We start from the raw sequence: 23,546 nt of genomic DNA, 5'->3' as shown, positions 1-23,546 counted from the left end.
TGCTATATTCATTTCACGTCTACATAATATTTCGAAGCTTTTTGTTTCACAGCAAATACAAATGAAAAAAAAAGGAAAAAGCAAAAATCGAATAAATAAAAAAAACCTTCCGGCATCATCAATGTGTATTGTTGTTCAGTAGGTAGTAGAGGTAATAGTCATCATGCAATAAAATGACCAACAATCTCCTCCAATCACTTAATGCTTGACTCTACTACATCAGTCAGATGGCAACTCTCTGGATCAGGTAATTTCATTACTTTTATCGAAGTGGTGGTCAATGACTTCGGGGCAAGTTTATAATTTTTATTTTTTTTTTTTTTTTGCTGTGTTTTGTTTAACAATTTCTTTACTTTTCCGTAGTTGCAGACACTATGGTGCCAAGTTAAAAATTTCGGAAAAAAAGAATGTTACTTCAGTTTCGAAAATTCTTTAAAAAAAATTATTATTTCCGTGACTCGAAAAAGAAGCTTCAATTCACTTTTCATAAGCGAATCATTTATTTCAGAGTGGTAACAGTAGGAGTTTTTTTTTTTTTGTTCGAGTTCGAACTTTTCGATTTCCATTGTAATTTGTGGCTTGTAATTTTCGAATTATGATTTGCCTGTAAAATATTCATAAGTTATCAATTTTTAATAAGTTTTATTTTCCAATTACGTAATTGATTGCTTGGATAGCTTTTGAATTGAGTATGTATGTGTTCGAAATATTTCTATAATTTCGAATTAATGATTAAATTCTTTACAGTAAAGAAACTAGCTAGTATAAAAACCAGTTTTACTTTTAAGTTCAAAAATCTTATATTGATGAAAATTTTATGTATAAAAAAAAGCTTTTATTCATAAAAATCATTGAATTCGAAAAAAATCTTTCACTCCGAAAATGTATGTTAAAAAAATATTAAAATTATATAACTCATTAATCTTCGAACATTTCATCGTTTTCTTAAATTATTTTCTATCTTAATGTAAGTAATGGCAAAACTGTGTTTGCCGCAAAAAATATTAAAAAAGTGCAAAATGTATCTTCAAAAACTGTGTTTTAATTGATTCCGGAAAAAAATTAAACAACCTATTCGAAATAGTATTTTGTTGTCAAGTTGATATAAAATTAGTTTTTTGCTCGAAAATCTTTAAAAGTTTTTTTTTTTTTTGTTTTAACTGTTTTTTTTTTTCGAACATAACATTACTTCGAAATTATTATAAAATTCATTATCATGTTCCATTATCATGAGCTTTCCTGGATAAAATGCTTGTATTCAAAAACAAAACATTATTTTCGAAAAATATTTTAAACTTGAAAAAATCTTTATTAGAAAAAAAAATTATCACGAATGTTTCCAATAATCAAAAATAATGGCTTTTTTGAAAAAAAAAAAACAACTTGTGTTCCAAAAACTACTCGAAAACATGGTTTCGCAATTTTTTGACAGCCTTCAATGGCTTTCGAAAACCATTTTGCTATAGAAAAAATGCGTTAAATAAAGTATATAAAAAAAATACAAAGTTTAAATAGCTATTCGTCAAAAAATGTTTCTTTTTCTTCAAACTTTCTCCTATTCGAGAAAAAATAGTATGTTCGAAAACATTTTATGTTTATACAAATTATATTCGAAAATATGTTATTTACTTTGTTCTACATTAAAATCAAATCGTTTGAAGAAATTTGTATTCGCACAAATATTATTTGAGTTCTAGAACACAATTTTAACAACTTTTTAATAACAAAATATAAATTTGTTGTGAAAACTAATAATTTCTTAAGTAAATTGTTATGAAATTGTATTCAATCGAAATTACGATTTGCAATTTAGCAAACAAAAATAGTAATTTAAGACCACTGTTTTGACGTTATTGAACTACACTACACAATAATCAACCTGCTGATGCTTTAACTAAGTTAGGTATTGTGATTGTTGGGTTTGGTTGGTTGGTGTATATTGTGAAAGTTATGAAACTTCATCTTCTGTGAGCGGTTTCTATCCCTTTTAGTTGAATGGTAACTCATTTTTTTTCTTGTTTTTATTTCTTCTATTTTTTGACGAATGAGGAAAATATAATGTCGATACGATACCGCCGTGTGTATTTCGATGAAATACAATATTTTTTAGTTACTAATTTTAGACTATCGAAAGTCTTGATGTTGGTAATAGCCATCGAACTCAATCAATAGCACGTCTTGAGAGAGATAGTCAAGACTTGCTGTCGGGCTCTGCAATGTCTTGTCTAGTGAACGATGGGTTATGTAATTTGTCTAAGAGTTATACAAAATGATTCCCTTCGGCGGCGACGCGCAGACGCACAGTCAATTCTTTTAGCTGATTGGTAAATTGTTGTAATTATTTTTCAGATAAATGAAAAATTAAGGAAAAAAAAAAAAACTTGCGCATGTAGTTATAGTCCACAAAATAAGTCTCAAGTTTCAATGTGCGCTATTTTTTCATAAAAACACAAACTAAAACTGCTTACTTACTAGATGTAAGTCTCTTGTTGGTTATAAATAAATTTGGTTTCATAATACACGCAACAGAAAAAAACATGCGACATGACTTATAATTAAATTATTAAATTGTTGATAATTAAGTCATTTTAAGTGCAGATTAAGTGAGAGGTATTAAATACTCGTATATGCGTCATGTAGTTGTTAAAGTGTTGAAAGTATGACAGTGGTTATTTTTTAACTTTTGGAAAAAAAGGTCCAAAAAGGTTAATTCGCCAAGTCTATTAAAGGTTATTACATTTATTTTTTCAAATGAGGAAAAATTATTATGAAAGTCATTAGACTCTAATCTACACTTGTCATTATTGTGGATTTAAAATCAGATTTGTTTTTTTTTTTTTCAGATTTAATTGAAGTTGAGTGTTTCATTTGATTTTAAATTGATATAGAAAGCTTTTAAAGGGCTCAATTAAGCGTGTAAATGGTAGATTTTGTTTGGATTACATCACTATTTTATAATACAGGAATGAAAATAATAATTTCTGCAATACGTGACCTTTTTATAAATGAAGCCTTTGCTGTTTATTGAAGGTAAACTTTCTACCCCATTTTGTGTCTGTCTCTTCTCATAGTTCACACCCACTTTTGTTAGTATATTTTGTTATGGTATTGAAAAGAGGTGAAGAGATTTGGGAAAACACACTCAAAACAACTTTAATAATACGTGTACGTTACAAAAATGTAACGTAAAATTAAAAAAAATAATAAAAAACCAAAATTTTTTTTAACTAATTTTACGCTTCATTTCTCAATTCACATACACTTTGGGTTATAATATATTTTTGAAAAGTAAATGATTGAGCAAGCTAGGTGATCTTTGGGGAGTTATTCGGCAATTTTTTATAAGTAATTCATATTCTATACATTATTTTACTTCGTCAAACAGTTCACACTCACAATTGCTTGTAGAATTTAAAAAAAAAGAGGTGCTAAAATTATAAAATAATGGCCGATTTCATAAGCATTAAACAGGCTTCTAAACTTTTAATTGACGTTTTTTGTATGGAACAAAATTTATTTTAGGATACATAAGCCTGATAAAAATTTAAAAGGGCTTAATGAAACTGCCCACGTTTCTTTTTTTGTATTTAAATTTGCGTATGTCTTCTCAGTTCACACTCACTTTTGGTAGTTAAGCTTATTTGAAACGTTTATAAAACAATCACCTTCCACTAAATTGGAGAATTTGATAAAACTCAGAAGAAATTTATGCTTCAAACATTATTCATATTACACGCCAATTTTTTGCAGGGTTGGGGTCGAAATTCTGTATGGGCCAAAATTCGGATTCCAAAATTCTGTATTCCAAAATTCTGTATTTTAAAATTCTGTAAATTCAAAATTCTGTATTTTAAAATTCTGTAAATTCAAAATTCTGTATTCTAAAATTCTGTAAACACAAAATTCTGGATTTCAAAATTCTGTATTCCAAAATTCTGTACTCCAAAATTCTGTAAATGATAAAAGAAAAATTGTTTTGATAATGAAAAAAGTGCGCACTTTTTTCATTATCAAAACAATTTTTCTTTTATCATTTACAGAATTTTGGAGTACAGAATTTTGATATTTTCTATGCAGAACCTTGAAGCAGTTTGCGTTCGCCAGCTTAAGTTAAGTGTTATGAGTTAATCGTGATATAAAATGAATTCAGAAAAATGGAAAATATTAAATTATTAAAACCTAATAAAGGAAAGGATAAATTGTGTGTCGATGGTTTTATGTTTAATAACGAAGAAAGAATTTTTGGAAAATAGGGTACTTAACTCAAATTAGTCATGCACTTAATAACTCCATTCGAATTTTGTCGAAAAAAATTGAATTTTTTGAGCCAGCAGAACATGAAAATCTCGGAAAACTTATCTGAAAATGGAGCGCTTAATTCAAATTAGTCGAACATTCGATTATTTATGTCTAATTTTTTTCGAAAAAGTGGAATTTTTTGAAAAAAAAAACAAATTCAAGTTAGTAGAACATGAATTTATATGGAAAATGAAAATATTTTTTTAATGGAAAATCTCGGAATTTTTTTCGAAAATTTGGTACTTAACTCAAAGCACTTAATTATTCAAGATAATTTCAAAAAACAATCTTTTTTCGAAGATCACAGAAAAAAAATCATTTTTATAAAAATTTTTTTTTTTTTTGATTTTTGTTTGGCACCTAAATATTAAACCAAACCCGAATTTTTTACTAACAGTTTAAGGCATTTTCTGGTAATTGCTCTGCTAACTTTAAATCCAGTTAGCAGAACATTAAGTTTTTCCAAAAGTAGGGGAGCACTTGATATAATTTTGGGGTACTTGCTCTGCTTACTTGAGGGACATGTTTTAATGTAGAGATTTAAAATTACAGAATTTTTAAAAGCAGAATAATGGATTTGCAGAATTTTGAAAAACAGAATTTTGGATTAACAGAATTTTGAAATACAGAATAATAGAAAAGCAGAATAATGGAATACAGAATTATGTTCATACAGAATTTTTTCTTCAGATACAGAATATTGGTCATACAGAATTTTGGAATACAGAATTACGACCCGTTCCCTTTTTTGCACTTACAAAAGTGTCACAAAATTTATTTTTCCAACATCTAATTTATAACCTAGGTTATTTTGTTACTTGTCATAAATAATTGTAGTGTGAATTGCAATTTATTAAGTTGACATCATTCTGTATAGAAAAAACGTGCTTTAAATTATAAAAAAAAATGATTCATAAAAGCTATGAAAATGCAAAATTAAATTTAAAATACCTACAAAACAAAACTTTGAATTAACTTTCAATAACAAATGACTTATGCCCTTGGTTCAGAGTGTGTTTTGCGGTTGTGTCTATAAATCTTTTAATTTAATCAAAGATTATAACAACTTTGAAAGGAAATTAATTACACCTTCAGTTTTTTTTGTAATTTGTGCTGACTGCAAAATATTGCAACTTTGTTGATATTCAATTCAAGTTAAATAAATTCTAATTTAAAAAAAACCTCAAACCGTGTCAAAACGTGTTGATTTAATTCAAAATGAGGTTTAACAAAAGATGCACTTAACCGAGATAAAATCACAAAAACCCCTGGCATAATATGAATTAATCACCTGAACGTGAAAATACAATTACTCTTCCGGATACAACAAACTAAACACCGCTAATCTATACATGACATTCAAATAACCGAAACAGGAAATTAATTTAAATCAACCGCATTTTGGAATTAGTGACAAAAGCGAAACGATTAACAAATCATGCATCTGTCACATGCGGAATACCCTACCAACACAAAGTTTGTCAAATTGACACTTGTAATTGGTAGCCATCATGTTTCAATTCATTAACCTGTCAAAATTGTATCACCCTTCACCTCATAATTTTGGTGTCAAAAAATCTCAAAATTATAATGATGATGAGTTGACAATGTAGGATTAGGCTTGAAAGAGAGATAAGACCTTTAAATATGAAACAAGCAAAAAAAAACATGAAGCTGAAATCGAAAGTGTCATGATGGAATGGAAATCCATCCACCTGTTCGGCAAGATAAATCGAACAACAACAAACTTGACATTTTGTGCGTGCATCTAAAAAAAAAATGACATCACAAACAAAAAGTCTCCGCACATCAAAGAGGGGGACTTAATGTCCGTCATTTTATGTTTTTTTTTTTCTGTTATGTGATGTTTAACTTTCACGACGAATGCACATATCATAAAAAAAAATATGTAGTCATTATGTAAAAATATTAACAGAAAAAGATATAAAAAAAAAAAAAAAAAATAAATAAAATATGTCAACCACGTTTTTGACGATAAATGACAAACCTCAAAACGCAATTTGATGGAATTGTTTTGGATTTTATATGCTTTTTTGATGAAGATTTGTGGTTTAAAAATTTTTTACGATAGGGTCGCCCAAATAACGGTTTAAGTTTAACAATTTGCAACTTTCTATTTCTGTTTGATAATAAATTCAATTTTCCCCTTTGCTAAGCAACAATATTCTCAAGAGAGACACAATATCTCGGGATAACAAAAAAGGAATAGAAAATGTGTTTGCAACTTAAAAAAAAAAGGAAGAAAAACTCAATTGGAAAAAGTGATTCAGAAAAACCACTTCAAACGTCATAAATTGGTTTCTTCTTCTTTTATTTCTAGGGTGCTTCCCAACAAAAGAATCTTGGTCATTGCATTCACAGTGGGGGGGAAAACACTAAAGATTGCAGAAAAAATAGTAAAATAATAATATTTTAAAGATTTTCGACTGTTTGTTCCAGCATATAGCCTACAAAACTGAACTGATTTTGATGAAATTTGGTAGAAATATTTTTCACAGTTTGGGAATGAACATAGGCTAGTTAATTTTTGGAAAATTTTAAGATAGATAAAGAAAATCGACCGCTAAGAAATTAGTTGAAAATGGGCAACAGAAACTTATATAGAATGTTTTGAAAGTTAAGAAAAATTTGAAAAACTAAGTAAATTCGTAGCTTTTTTTTCTCTTTTTTTTCCTATTTTCTTACATACGACCCCACTGTTACATCATCAGTCATCTATATAACTCCATCTCCTTTAAGCTGTGACTTAAATCAGTTAGCCATTTCTCTTTCTCTCTCTCTCTTTTAGCTTCTGTATGTTAGATGACCGTATCTGATGAATGTACGTGCCATCCATACAAAGTGTTGTAGTAAAGCACAAAAACAGAAACAAACTCATAAGACGACTGACCCAAGAGGATTTCATTTCATTTCATTGCAAAAATGTAATCGACACCTTTTTTTATGTGAAGCAAGTAGTCTTCTTCAGGTTGTATTTTTTTTTCTTGTAGTCTGCCCCCAAACAAACCTTAGAAGGTATGAAATAATGTTGGTTAAAAAAAAAGGTGTCGGGCGAGGTTTTTGAAATTTATCGAACACTTAGCAGTTAAGTGAAACATTTTTTTCTGTCTTATTGGCTTAGAGGTTTTGAAGTAAGGTGTTTCTTATTTGAGTGGTTTCATATTTATGCTACTTTTTTTTACCTAGTCTTATAAATGAGAAATATTTAAAATACATATTGAAGGCATTTTAAAATTTTTATGTTAAAGAAAGTACTTGGTTTGGTATTGGAACTCACATTCCAGGTAATACCTATTTCGATAAATATTCTTTTAAATTGATAATGTCGAAATTTGTCTTTAATTTTTTAGTAGTTCTTTGATTTTATTGAAAAATATGAGGAGTAAACATTTTTACAGTAGCTTTTGGAGATTTTTGGTGAAATTGTAAAAGTTTGTGTTAATTTTTTTCATGAGATTTTCAGATCTTCAGATATTCTGGAAATTTAAATAGGATTTATAAAAACCTAGATGGTTTCTACACTATGTTTAAAGAATCATGAATTCTTTTGGAGGACAATTTAAATAACTAATTTAGGGTTGTGGTCCATTTATAAGGTCTAAGGAATCTATTGGGATTGAAATTCCAGAAATTTTTTTAGTTTATCTTTTTCATCTTATCTTGAATGCATTCCGTATCTGCTCTAACTTATTAAAGTTTCTAAGCTTTTCTTTTCTTAATTAATTAAAAACAGTAATGGTGATAGTAAACAGCCTTGTGGAACCTCTTCTAGTGGTTGTATTCGATTTTATTACGAATTTCAATTGTATCGGAAATTTGTTATGAATCCCACAAAAGTAAACACAGAATCCGTTCGTAATGGAAACATTTCATATAGATTGTATTTTTTTGAAGTGAAAACTTCTTTAGTATCGTAGTGATTTGAAACAAGATGAAACGAAAACGTGACACGACTTCAACTTGTTATAACTTTTTGTTTTGTTTTAATAGATAGATGAATGAAATTTGTACTGTAGATATAGCTCAGGGAAATTAGTCAAAATATGGGCATGAAATCGCATTTTTCGCGGGACAAAATTTTTTTCATGGAATGTGTTCGGGTGGTTGTCCTTATCATAAAAGTCAATTTGTTGGGAAAATTGGAGGTTGGGAACAGCCGCCATCTTGGAAAAGAGATTGGTATCGTTTTTATTGAATAGCTCCATTGTTATTCATTTTAACAGAAAATGACAAAGGTAGGACTTATTAACAATAAAATTATCTAAACAATGATGTACAAAACAATTCCGTGAGTTGATTAAATAAAATTTTATAGTTGGTCAAAGTGCGGGTTTGTATCGCAAGGTTGGGATAAAATGACATTTTTTCATATATCTGACGAACTTTTGATTTGTTTGGATAATTCTTCATGAATGAATTGTAGTACTTATAATTACCTATAAAATGAGCCCACAATCGTTATTGTCACCATCGTATTGTAGAAGTAATCTAACTCCAAATCTCTCCATGTACTAGTCAAAAGTAAGAAAAAAGCTGTTTTTTTGCTAGTAGGTCGAGAAAATTTTGGGAGTAGAGGTACAACCAAAATATAAGTACGCAGTTTTGCAGCCATACGCGTGTTAATGTCGATTTCAAAGGTCTGACAACTCTAATTTTGTGCTTTATACGGTTTTTGGGGGGTTAAATAACGTAAGTTTTCCAGTTAATGTGAATGGGCTAAATTTATACTATTTGAAATTATAAATATACAAGCTGATGCTCTATTATTTTTCCTAAATCTGAACACCCCAATCTTGAGGATGTGACCAATAGAACTATATATAAGCCGTTTATACGATTATGTTTTAGAAGCTTTTTTTGTTTAGATTTTTGTTTGTTTATTTGAATTGAAAAGCCTGATATGGTTAGTTAAAAAAGCTTATATCGTGAGTTCTATTAACCCCATAGCCAAGATTGAGGTGTCCAGATTTAGGAAAAATAATAGAGCATCAGCTTGTATATTTATAATTTCAAATAGTATAAATTTAGCCCATTCACGTTAACTGGAAAACTTAGGTAATTTAACCCCCCAAAAACCGTATAAAGCCCAAAATTAGAGTTGTCAGACCTTTGAAATCGACATTAACACGAGTATGGCAGCAAAACTGCGTACTTATATTTTGGTTATACCTCTACTCCCAAAATTTTCTCGGCCTACCAGCAAAAAACTAGCTTTTTTCTCACTTTTGACTAGTACATGGAGAGTTTCGGAGTTAGATTACTTGAACAATACGATGGTTACAATAACGATTGTGGGCTCATTTTATAGGTAATTATAAGTACTATAATTCATTCTTGAAGAATTATCCAAACAAATCAAAAGTTCGTCAGATATATGAAAAAATGTCATTTTATCCCAACCTTGCGATACAAACCCGCACTTTGACCAACTATAAAATTTTATTTAATCAACTCACGGAATTGTTTTGTACATCATTGTTTAGATAATTTTATTGTTAATAAGTCCTACCTTTGTCATTTTCTGTTAAAATGAATAACAATGGAGCTATTCAATAAAAACGATACCAATCTCTTTTCCAAGATGGCGGCTGTTCCCAATCTCCAATTTTCCCAACAAATTGACTTTTATGATAAGGATAACCACCCGAACACATTCCATGAAAGAAATTTTGTCCCGCGAAAAATGCGATTTAAATTACTAATTTCCCTGGGCTAATAGGTAATTAAATAAATTATAATTGTACAAAATTTCAATTAATTTCATATTCAAAATTCGGAGATAACAGTAAAAAGATGTTCTTTTCCAACACACGTTATATCTTTTGATCTAGTGCACATACAAATTTGGTTTAACTTTCATACGCATGCTGATAACATAACCTTTTATTTGATATATCACACATAACGTTACGTGCTCTACAAGTTACACAATCTTAAATTGAACAAAATTTAAAAATACCTCAAAACACCGGTGGAGATCTGTTGGCGATGACCAGCTACCAGTGTAGGAAGTACCGTAATCTCAGTCTGGAAATTCGACATGGTTGACTTTAAAAAATTCTAACTTCTCTTGTAGACATCTTTGAAATAAGATTTATCCATCATTATACAAGGTGAAACAATAAGCTTTCACATGGTATAAAATTTTGTATAGGTTGTCAAACAAAAAAATTGATTTAATAGCATGAGAACATAAAAATAAATGTTTTTTTTGCTTTTTGGATGAAATTTCCTCGAGTTTTAAAAATTCTAGCTCTTTTTGTAGATGTCTCATAGACCTGATCGATATATATATTTTGAGCTAAGACAATAAGCTTTCAGATGATATAAAATTTATCTAGGTTGTCATATAAAAAACATGGATTTGAAGGTGATAGAATAAAAATAGGTAGATTTTTTCTTTTTTTTTTTTTTTTTTTTGCAAGAAAAATGATTTTTTAAGGTTTCACTTCTACCACGTGTGAATTGCACACATGATTTTTTTTTTCTGTCCATCTGCACACTAATATCTCGGTGTCATGAGGTAAAGCTAAGTTTCAAAACATGTACTTTACAAAACTGTAAAAGCAACAAGTTTTGCTTTCTACATGAAGATTGTGAACCATCAAAAATGAAATTAAGCCAAATTTTGAAATCTAGGTAGGTTGTCATCTCAAGTCACTTCATTGATTTGCTAAGGGCATGATCAGTAGCCAAACGGACCTATTTTAAAAATTCCTTAACCTAACATTACGAAAAATAGCCCATTTGGGAAGTTCTTTTTTTTGGCATCAGTCTGTTTCATGAAAAGTCTTTATTAAATGGTTCAACTAGGTCCAAAATTTATGAAATAAGTCCGAAAAAGAAATTCTTGCGAATTTTTCGATCTGACCATTTCTTCCTAAACCAATAAATATATTCATTCATTACAATCGGCCTCAACCGCCATTTTGAAAAACACTTTTTGTCCAATATTTCGAAAATAATGTTTTCGAACAAATAAATACATTTTCCCAACTCATAGTTTTTTTCTTGTATTGCATACTGTAAAGCATCACTGAACTTTGAATGAAGCCTTGAATTTGCATTGAACACTGAAAACAACAACAATCAACAGCATCAACATGAACACACCAAAAAAAACCAGGGAGGGAAGCTCCAATCTAAAACAATTGAGCAAAGTCATAAATTTCAAAGCTCATCTCATCTCTCTGATATATTCCCCCTAAAAATCGTGTTCATTCGTTTCGTTCGTTTGCCGCCATTATTATTATTATATTTGCACAATTATTACGATTGAATCTATCATGACCGTCAATTTTATAATTCGTGTAGATTATTTATTGACTCTAAGCATGAGAATCTTGAGAAAATAAGACTCTAAAATAAATCACATAATCAAAATTTATTTTTTTTTTATCTAATCTAAAGTTCTCTTTTTTTTTAAACTAGATTTTAAAATTTAAAATTCAGTTCATGTCAAATGATATTTAAATATAGGTCTATCATAGCGGCGACACAGTAGCCGACAATGAAGCTTGAGTCTCTCTAAACCACGATATGAAATCATCACACATTTTAGTGTCCATTGCTCTTTCACACTGAAAAACAAAAATAAAATACAAATGTGCATAGTTGTGCCTACTTTAACTGTCATTTTGACAGTTCAAAATGACATTTGATGTTAAGTGAGATTTGCTAAATTGCATTTTGTAGCCGGTATGGCAACTTAAACTTAATTTTCTTCGTCTTCTTCTCTTTTTTCAATTTGTATATGACTTTCTGACTGAGTACGAGTATGTGTTTGTCTGTGTTCCGTTAAGTTGTTGAATTAATTCAACTATACGTAGCCAAATGCAGATAATTTAAATGCAACATAACTCGGTTAGCATACATTTTGTATGTATTTGTACCGTACATAGTGTCCTAGATACTTATTTTGTACTCTTTTTTTTTTTTGCAAACAACAAAACAACAACAAAATCATGGTCATGACTTGGGCACAAAATTAAGGGAAATGTCTGATTATACAATTTGCAAGTTGGAACGTACAGCTCCAAATGAATATATTTAGTTTGTATATCCATCTTTTAGATTTGTAGATAAGTGAGTTTTATTTCAGTACGGTACCAAGTAGAGTACAGTACCTATCACATAAATCAGTATTAAGCTTTCACCTAGCTGCGTAGCGTACGTAAAAAAAAACTCAAACGAAACGAAAAAAAAAAAAAAACAGACGAATTGGATAACAATTTGATTACGCGATTGGGGAACTAACATCGCGAAGGTAACGAAAAAACCGGGTTAACACATACTACGTAACATGTTGTAGCTTCTCGCTTTTGACCGGTAATGGATGTCACTATGGCACAGTGTTGTTGTACGAACGAAGCTACGTAGAAGAAAAGTAGACCACATTGGCACCTCCTAATGCACATTTTTATCTAATCGTGTACGACTTTTTGATTGATGTTTGATATTTTTCTATCTCTTCCTCATACATCACAGAAAAATTGGTTAAAAAAGGAGGAGGCAGAAACTTGTGGATAACTAAAAAAAAAAGGTGGAAATTTATGTGTGATGGGAAAGTTGTTTGGTGTTGATAATGAAACAATAATCTTTATTACTTTTTGTGAATATTATGCTAATTGGATTTTAAAACACTGCAAAAAATTGTATACTACTGTCATTATGTAGTATAAAAAAAAAAAGAAAAAAAAAATCTAGAAAAAAAATGTGTGTAAGGAAGACAACTTTCTCTGGTTCTTTTTTTCCCATGTATGTCGTCTATGAAATGTGAAGTGAAGCACACGCTCCTCGTCATTAGTGTGTTGCAAAAAAAATCTAGAATTTATTACGGATTTCTTCTTGATGAATGATGATTTATGGGCATTTTTTTTTTTTGATGAGAATATTCTAATTAACACCAAAGAAGTTTTAGGAGAAAGAGGATGGATAATATTTTAAACGGAGTGGAATGGAAGCGGGTTTTTTTTTTGTATGGTTGTCCTGGTTTTTGTCTTTTTTATCAAGGTCATGGATAAGAATTAATTAGCAAATGTTTACAGTTTAATATAAATAATATTTTATTTAGCATACAAATATGAACTAGTTTCGTTTGTAATATGTACATATTATGTATTTAAATATTTTTCATAATTAATCAAAAAGATTGACTCGTAATTTCAAACAGAACACATAATTAACTACAATATAACTACATAATTTGTTTTAATATTGGATTTTTATAGTAAAAGTTTGTAGAAAGTAATTCCAAGTCTTAAAAGATACCACCCATTTTTCAATTTAAGTTACATACATTTTTTAAAAATTTTCTTAGACCACTTTGAGAGGACGAAAAATAAGAAAAATATTTAAACTGTCGCAAAAACCAGGCATTAAATCGTAAATGCTAAAAATGCTAGAATTTACTAGTGAAATTTTTTTTCTTGTAAACTAGGGATCATACAACTTTTTACAAAAAAATCAGAATATTTTTTCCCTTACAGAATATTGAACTTAAAAAAAAAATACTCAAAAATTTTTTTTACATAGGTAGTAAAGCTATTCTGGTTTTGGAGAAATTAAAGAAATTTCATATTCAGTCGATTGATTTTTCTTAACCTTGTCGATTTAATGGTATAATATACTGATTTTTTTAAGGAAATTTTAATAAATACATAGCTACTTGTTTTTTTTTTTAACTTTTATATTATCAAAAAAAATTTTTTTCAAGATAAAAAGCTCTCCACATTTCCCTTTCTTTTTTAGGGTTACTTTGTTGTAGAATGATTGATTTGAATGAAAAATTATTGCTAGATTTCAATAGGGTATCATTTTTCTTACCGAGTTTTTACAGTAATTCCACATTTTTTTGTAATCTAAAAAGAAACTCAAAAATAGATTTATTATTATGTAATTCATGATTCTCATGGCAAAAACAACATTTAAAATAAGCTTAATTTCAAATAATGTTTACATAAACTGCTTAGATTCTTGGTTCTCATTTTCATTAGGGTGCCATTTTTGTCACATTTTCTTTTTTCGTACTAATTCTGAATAATATTGAGATAATTTTGTAGACTCTTTTAGTTCTAATAAAAAACCAAACTTATTGACCAAGTTTGGAAATAACAAAATGTATGCCTGATGTAATGGTACCTTTTTTACACATAACTTAACTTCTCGAAAAAACACCCTTTAACAAAAAAAATTATTTTTTAAAGATTTTATGAATTTTTTTATTCTGCTTTTTCTTAAATCCTCATTTTGAAGTTCACCAGTTCTAGTTGTTAGTAAAAATACAAGCAGCTTTGCGTAAAAACATTAATAACTTTTCTCAAGGTATTCGCATCAATCGAAAAATAACTTAAAAACGGCTGGTTTTGGCCCCTTAAAAAAATTAATTTGACTGTTTTGTTTCAAAATTTCGAAAATTTGAAACAACTTTAAGAGGAGTTGCCTCCTTAAACAAAAGAAACAAGAAAGCAAAAATAGATTACCTACAAAAATTGTTGTTTTTCGATTTTTTTTTTAACTTAACCCTCTACTGCATACGAAGCCAAATATGGTTTTGTCTGTTTGTATGCACTTTTCTCTTCTCTGTCACAAAAAAATGGTAAACATTAACTACAATCCTCTTCTTTATGTTTCTGAGAACCCATAGAGATAGTTTTTTCGTGGGTCCGACACAAAATAAAGGTGTATTTTATGATCACAGGTGAGTCGATCAGTCGTGTGCAATGAAATCGAAAGTGTAGAATTTATTCATACTTTAAGTGTTAATTACTGCGTTTGTTTGGAAAGTAAAGTGGAATTAAAAATTTATTTTTGATCGATTGTGTTATTGTGTAGGTATGCTATGAACCAATTTTTATTGAAAAAAAATTATTGGCCTGGTCTTGGGAGGGCAAAAAGTACGGAAGCCATATTTGGCCTCATATGCATTAAGGGATTGTAAATCTACACAATTTGTTAAATTTTTTTGTTGGAAAATTTTGTTCTTTACATTGTAATTTTGCTTGGAAGCTATGTTTTATTTCAGGAATGGAGCCTCTTCGCTTTTAGAGACATTTTTCTCATGTTAACCCTATTTCCAGCGGCGTAACCACAGAAATTTTAGGGGGAGGGGGCTCACCTATAATATTTTTCAACAATTGTATTACTTTTTAGTTTTTGTAAGATCTGGGAGTGGGTGAAAATGTCGGAGCAAGACTTACTTCAACAGTGGAAAGAATGTGAACCAGAAAAAATGTTTATAACGGACAAAAACAAATTGTTTTTCTCGGTTCCATGTCTTAAATTGAGCCAAATTTGAATTAATTCTTAACCTTTTGTAATGCAATGTATTTATTTTACTTTATTTTGTTTTTAAATGATAAATATTTATCTTTTGATATTTTTAATTGTATTCTTTACATAATCTGAATAAATTAAATTAGCAAAATTTCTTACCCCTTAATGTGTACGAAGCCAAATTTGGCTTATAAACAAATTTTTTAAACAAATTAATTTAAACAATTTTTTTTAATGAAAACCGTTTTGAAACAACCCAAAGAACCCATGTAATTCATGCAGTAGAGGGTTAAAAATAAATAATCATAAAAAATATTTGATCATAAAACTTGGATAAAAACAATTCTGCCTTTAATGCAAGCTATACGCAAATAACGCAACGCCATATTTCTGTTATTCGTATTTTTCTAGGAAAACTAATTTCATCAAATTCATTTGAGAAGTTTTCGAGAAAAGTCAAATAAATTTTGTATTTTTTATTATTATAATACAAAACAATTTACCTTGGAAATATAAAACAAATCATGCGTAGGAACTTAATTTCAACCAATTACGAATTTAAAATTAGTAAGAACAAATTTTTATATTTTGTATACAATTTAGTTTAGTTAAAAAATTTAAAAACAATATTTTATTTAGTAGAATACATTTGAAACAATTTCTCCAAAAAAAATTCTAAGTTCCTTACTTGTATCACATACTGTAATGATGCATTTTTTTTTTTAATTCTCATCATAAAAAAAATTAAATTAATACACACATCCTCCGCTTGATTTAAAATATTTAAAAAAAAAATACATACATAAAATAAGTAATATTAACATCAAGTTGTTCGCATGATCACCATAAAAAAAAAATAATAATAATATATTTTTTGTTTTAACAGAATAATTGCCCACAAATAATGATGTGAGATTGAAACTGACTCATTCAACTCTCTAATACTAGTATTATTTATATATCGTGTGTAGGTAACTTTGACTAACTGACAGACAGACAGACTGAATGTGCTTCTGCTAACTTGCTTCGTTGAGTCATGAATATTCAAATTGCATAGATAGATACTACACACACGCCAATCGATTGTGAACAGAAAAGATTAGCTTTTTATTTAGTTGTTGTTGTTGTCTGGTTGGAACTTTATCCCAGACTCTCGACTTCGAAAGCTAATTTTTTTCAAAATCTAATTTCAGATCAAAAAATGAAACTCTTTTGGCCAGATTACAAGGAGAGCTATTCCATAGCTTAAAAATGGATAAAAACATTATTTTTTTAATTTTAAATTTTTTAATAAATATGAAATAAAAATATTCAACGATTTATAAAAATGTGAACTTTCGAAATAAAAATGTTATGTTAAAGTGAAACAAAAGAAAACTTTTTAATAAAACACTGTAACACGAAACCAAAGAAAAAAAATAAATAATTTAAAAAATAAAAATTGTAAATAAAAAAAAAAAAACCAAAATCGAAAATAAATCCGAAATAATATATTCATCGAAAATTTGAAATAACTCATAATGTCCGAAATGGAATTAATTGACAAACCAAATTCTGAATCCTTTCTTCAATATCCAAACGAAAAACCACCGCCAATTGTTGTTGTGGTTGGAGATGGACGCAGTCGTGTGCGACGTGTCGTCCGAACAGCCACACGTCATGTGACTGTTGTTAGTTATTCGACGCGACACAAAGAGACCCGAACTCACACATCACATCATGTGACGACTGTAAGGTAAGTACAAAAAAAATATTGTTGTTAATAAGAATATTTCATATATATTTTGATATTGATATGGAATTAATATTGAGAGGTGTATTACCATATCACTGGGACGACCAATATCCAATCTGTGATGACCGCATGCTATGTATGCAGTCAGTCAGTGGGGAAATACCTGGAGAGAGATATTAATTCGTATATATTTTTTTTACACTTTATGCATAATTTTGTTCTTATTTGAATTTATTGAAGCTGACAGATTATTATGGTCAGAGAGGGTGGAAGGGGGTAGTTCTTGTTGTTGTTGTTGAAACCGATGTGCATTCTGAGTAATTAATTAATTACTATTTAATCTTGATTATCGTTTCGGAATGATTGGATATTTAATTTATTTTTTTACAACGAAGCCATGTTTTTGCGTTTTTTTTACAAGTTTTGTAATATCAATTATTTACAACGGTATTAATTTTTGTTAAAAGATGGACTGTAAGTGTTCTTACTTAAATGAAGGCAATTAAGTGATGTCAAAATCCAAAAAGGATATTCATCGATTAATTTGCAATGACAAAAAAACAAGGAAAAAAGTTATTAAGTAATTTGGACATAAATTTTAAAAAAAAATAACGAAAGTCAAAAAAATCAATTCTTCCATTTCAATTCATTTTTTTTTTAATTAATTTCATAGCTTATCCAGAAAAATTCTGTTATAAAAATTGAAAACATAATCCAATTTTTATGAGAACACTTATGTTATCATTAATCGTAAAAAAGTATCCGGTAACCGGTAATACTTTAATTTTTTTTTATTGTTTCAAATGATTTAATGTTTTCCTATATTCAAACCAGTTCTTTACAATTTCATTATTTCATTTCACTAACAAAAAGTGAATAAAACTAACCTCATATAACTTTTCCAAAAAAACAAAAGCCTTTTCCTTCTTTATTTCCCGATTTAAAACAAAAAAAGTACGTATACACCCTAGTGACCACATCATAATTTGTTCACCTACAATTGAAAATAAAATGTTTTTGTACTGAATTTTGTATTAAGTTGATAAATCATCACCTTTTAAGTGCATAAGCAGCATAAAATCAGTGTGGAAATTAGAATCCGTTTATTTAATATTAAAAACATTAAAAAGCGAATTGTGGAATTTCTTTTGAAAAGTAATTTGTTTACATCTTTCGAAAGTATGTTATTGGAACTCAGGTTTAAAATTAATTTAACAATTGCAAAAATCTATTTAATAATATGTATTAAGAGAGAAAAAACGAAAAAAAAACACATTTTTTTACTCGAATGAGACAAAGTCAAAAAGATGGGTGTGGATGTATGTTCTACAATAACTTTAAAATTTTTTATCATAATTTGACAAATGATGTGTCATTGAAAACGTCTTTTTCGTCCACTGGTAATAGGCTAGCTGACGTCACATTGAACTGAATATGGCGCCATTAAGATGCAAAGGTTGTGAATTTTTTTTATTTATGTAAAGTGGTTCTAGAAATACTTAATCACTCAACGTATTTTAAAGACCTGCACAAAACTGAAAATTGAGATGATTTTGAATTACAAAAAGATCGTGATGTGATATCAGACGATCTTATTTCACTTTTGGAACACTTTTTCTTTTTAAGATTTGTCTAGTTTTTGTAACAATGCTGTATCACTTTAAGAGTTATAAAAATAAAGAATAAAAACTCAATAAAAAATCCTATAAATGAAATCGAAGTAAAAAAAAGTACGTATACGCCACAGTGATAATATGTGAACAATAATCATATGAATTTAAATTACTTTAGGTACTTAAAGTTTTGACCTTAAAATTCTCCAAACGAACAGTAAATTTACAATGTATGATACTTAAAATGTCTTAAAGTTTTGAGTCAAATTAAAATTGAAGAAGATGTAGGGTCTTAAGAATTTTCGATAAAAGCAGCGGCAATGAAGGAAGATATAAAGAACTACTTAATAAATGGATAGTTGTCTTTTTTATTTATAATAAACCAATTTGGAAAAGTTTTTTTTTTTTTTTTGTTTTAACCACGTTAAAAAAGCTTAAATTCTTAATGAACTTTGTTTTTTTGTAAAAAAAAAAAAAAAAAAATGAAAACAAAACTCACCAAACAACTTAATTTACTTTTTCTAATTTCTACCTCTCTTAAGAAGCTAAGAAATTTCAATTTTAATTTTTTCCAAACGAACGTTTAAAGCGCTATAAAAAAAAATGAATTTAAAAAAATTATGCCGGTTTATGATTTTTTCAAAATTTTGTTTTTAAACTTTTCTTCATTTCATATTAAAGCTAAACTATTTAACCGATTTTAACAAAATACACAGAACTATTTTAGAACCGTAAAATTATCGTTAATTAAAGAAAGATAAAGTTTTTGAAGTACAGTTTTGAATTTTCATTAAAAAATCTAAATGTTTCTTTTAAAAACTCCAATTTATTGAAACTTTATTTTATTGTGTTAATTTCTTTTTGAATGGCATACATTTTTTTTTTTTTTTTTGAAAAAAAAATGTAGAAGAATGTGTGTATTGTATAAATTTTTCAAACGGTACGATTAATTAAATTTTTTTTTTGTAAACATTCTTTGCTATACAAGAAACTCAATAACAAACTTCGTTTTTTGTAACTTTTAAATACGAATTCAATTTTTTTTTTGTACATATTTTTATTAACTTTAATTATTTTTATTATATTCTTTCATAAAAAGCTTTTGCCATAAAATCAAGTGCGTGCGACCCAGTCGTGCATTTTTTTTTAATTTACTGCAATGCAATTAGCTACCTTATATCTTCCTGCCTTTATTGAATTGTTTCCATTTTATTCTAACTTCACTGCACAAAAATTAACGAGTGACAGTTACACAAAAATGTCCTACTTTTCTCACAAAAAATAATTTTAAACGTCCACTATAGTCATCAACTGTTATTTGCCAATATTCTGCAAACATTTTTATTACAATTATATTTGCCTTGTTTTTACGTGGTTAGCTTTTACAAAGTTTGCGTCTATTAAGTAAAACTTATCAACAAAATTGACAGTTTAATTTTGCTTCGCTGTCAATTTGTAAAAAATCGGGAATTAATATCTTGCATTTTTTTTTGTGCAATACTTGGAATACTTGTAGGCAATTTTATTTGATAATTTAACAACTGTTAGGATTGTGTAACAAATTATATACTTTAATTAGATGTTACGTTTACGTCTTGTTGAATTAAATACTGGTCTATTTATAACAAAAAAAATTTATAGTAAAATTTTAAATTAATATGATTTTTTTTTTTTGTCATTAATCGCAATCGCAAAATATTTCGTGAAAATAAAAACGGCGCCTCTAAATTATCTTCATCTTGTCAATTTGTTATATGAAAAATTTCTCAAACAGCTAAAGTTTAACTCTAAAAATTCTCTATAGAAAATTATTTCGTGTCGATATAACAAGTAGTTATAATTAAAATGTACTTTTCGTGACTAACTCATTTGTTAATCCCGCATTCTCGAACAAAAAAAAAATATATAAATTTCCATTAATTCTCATGGCAATGCTAATTCTAGTAAAAATGCATTTTGTTCCAGTTTTTTCTTCAAAGCAAAGTAGTATACAGACAGAATATGCAGTTATATAATTAATTACTATGTCATATACTAATGATGTTCCTATTTAGAATTTATTTCTATAGAGACAGTTATAGAGACTCTCTTAACTCAATGATATAATAGAACAAACATGCACATGACATTTGAATAAATTGATTTTAATCATAATGATGAATATACAAATATATCTCCTACTTTATAGAGCTTTTTGTTTCACAATACCAAATATTTTTATGGTCATCATATCCTATCTATGAAATTGAATTTATTCTAAAGTGAATTATATAAATTTTTAAATTGTATTATTTTCATTGGCTTTTGGTTTTGTTGAACTTACTCAATTGAAATATTTTATGAATAATTCTATAACTAACTTGAACCTATTTTCTTCTCATTTCAGGTAAGCTAATTCACATCAAGTCTTTTTTGATCGATATTTGTAATTTTTGGTGAAATCCCATTAAAACATGTCAATTTAAGATGTTTCTTATTTTGATATGTTGTTGGAAGTTGACATAACCAAATTTGGTATTTTGTGTGGTAACTGGTAAGAAAGGTTATTATTATTATTATATTTTCAAACAATTCACAGCTGGAGTTTTTTTTTGACAGTAATGAAAATAAATTCATAACAAACATGGTCGTTTAGACAATATTCTATTTAAATTTTAAACTTGTCATTTTATTTGAAGATGTAGAATATTAAAATTTTCATGGTTACCTAGTATGCTTTTAAAAGTATTTATTAAGATTGTAAATAATTTACTTAGCTTTACAATAGCTGCGTTCCTTTGGAAATATTTATCTACTTTTTAGTACTTAAAGCTGCTTTGAACTACTTTTTCAGTATAGCAAAGTAGAACAAAGTAGTTTTAAGTACTAAAAAGTAGATAAATATTTCGAAAGGAACGCAGCTAATAATTTAAGAAGTTTTTAAAATTAAATTAAAGATTTTTTTAAATAACTTGAAATAACAATGAAATGAAATTGCAAAGATAGAGGGATGAACAGGAATAAAAAAAGTCCATTTTAATAATTTTTTGATGGAAAAGTATTTTATACATACCTACTTTTCTAAAGGATTTTTATGGGTAGGTATAGCGAAAGGAAGTTTTTTTTTTATTTTCTGAAATTCGTTATTTGTTCGTTATATAGAATACCTAATTGACTTGAAAAAAGTGTTCGTAATATCGATCATTCGTTACATCGGCATTCTTTATACTGGATCCCCACTTGGGTAGGTCAAAAAAATCAAAATTCTGTTTTTTTTTTGATTTGGTGCTCCCAAAAATCGATTGCTAGACACCTCTAGAATATACACACCAAATATGAGTTCTTAATTTTATTGAGAAGGTCCTCCGCTTCGCAATTTTCCATTTTTACATCAAGCTTCTACTAAAAAAAAAATCATTTTTTTTTAAATCGACTTTACATATTCTTGTAGAAAATTGAACGCTCTACAAAAAAGGCTTTGGACACTTTTTTCGTTTATCTAACCGTTTAATAGATATTTGAGGTCCAAAAATCGAGAAAATCCTTCAAAATTCGTTTTTTGTTCTTAATTTTATAACAAATTGATAAATTATAATAATCAAACGCGCAAGACATATTCTTGTAGGAAATAGATTGTTCCACAAAAAAGGTCTTGTTAACTTTTTTCATTAATCTAACCATTCTAAAGATATTCGAGGTCAAATTTAAAAAAAATTATAAAAACATTTTTTACTTTTCAAAATTTTCTTATTCACTGAAAACTCATTATTTTCAAATAAGCTAGATATATTCTTGTAGAGGCTTAAACGTTCTATAAAAAAAATCTTGGAATCAAATTGATTGCTTTAACCGTTTAGAAGATATTCGTATCCAAACCAATGCCCACTGATTTCAGTAGTTTTCTTATCAACTCGTATGCGTTGCGATTTGGATACGATCCTAAATATTTTTTTTTTTTTTTTCAAAGTTAATTTTTGTCTGGAAGACATATTGGAAAAAATAATTTATGATATCTTGAAATCTAAGTCCTTATCAAAATGAATTTTTCAACCAAATTCCATTTTGCGACTTATTTCGATTTCAAAAAGCGAAATATTACAAAAAAATATATATTTTTGATTAAACATCAAAAAGAACTTCGTTAAAAATTAGATTTTGATACCTTACAATTTTTACGAAAACTTTTTGTTATTTATGCCCCATAGTTTCAAAATGTTCTAACTCATTTTTACTAAGAAAAAATAGGTGAAGTAATTTCCTGAAAGGTTTTGTTGTTGAATTTTAATTAACTGTAGTCTCGCAAAAACACGTCTGTGTGATTCCAGTTTTGTAGTTGAACGAAAAATTTTCTAGATGAAAAAAAATAAAATTCCGAATAAAGTTGAATTGTTAAGTGTCCTACTCGAAAGCCGCCTTCTCATATCAGAATTCCATTTTCATTACAGATTTTTTTTTTTTTTCAGTTTTGTTTGTGATGTTGTCCTGGCGCTAGAAATCAAGTTGTAAGTCCATTTTTTGAGATTATCGCTATTTGAAGCATTTTTCAAATCTGAAGAAAATAATTTTTGCTGCTGCTTTCAATTACTTGGCCTAGATTTGGCAATTTTATTTTTACTATTCTCTCA

At 28.0% G+C, this 23,546-nt stretch overlaps 1 protein-coding gene across 5 annotated transcripts in view; it reads left to right on the top strand.

Annotated features, from left to right (window-relative positions):
• Positions 1-23,546, top strand: part of LOC129917687 (IQ motif and SEC7 domain-containing protein 2) — a 311,301-nt gene that overhangs the window by 205,339 nt on the left and 82,416 nt on the right. The window contains exon 1 of one of the 5 annotated variants that reach the window (XM_055997748.1): positions 17,015-17,329. The exons of 3 other annotated variants lie outside the window; for them this stretch is intronic. In XM_055997748.1, coding sequence (XP_055853723.1) covers positions 17,115-17,329 — 215 coding nt within the window. In that variant the 5' untranslated portion in view covers positions 17,015-17,114. Of the gene's footprint in view, positions 1-17,014; positions 17,330-23,546 lie in introns of those variants that run through there. One more of the 5 variants, XM_055997743.1, reaches the window with a different exon arrangement.

This window comes from Episyrphus balteatus, chromosome 4, assembly GCF_945859705.1.
Source record: "Episyrphus balteatus chromosome 4, idEpiBalt1.1, whole genome shotgun sequence".
Taxonomy (NCBI): Eukaryota; Metazoa; Arthropoda; class Insecta; order Diptera; family Syrphidae; genus Episyrphus; species Episyrphus balteatus.
This window is presented reverse-complemented; position numbering and strand designations above follow the sequence as displayed.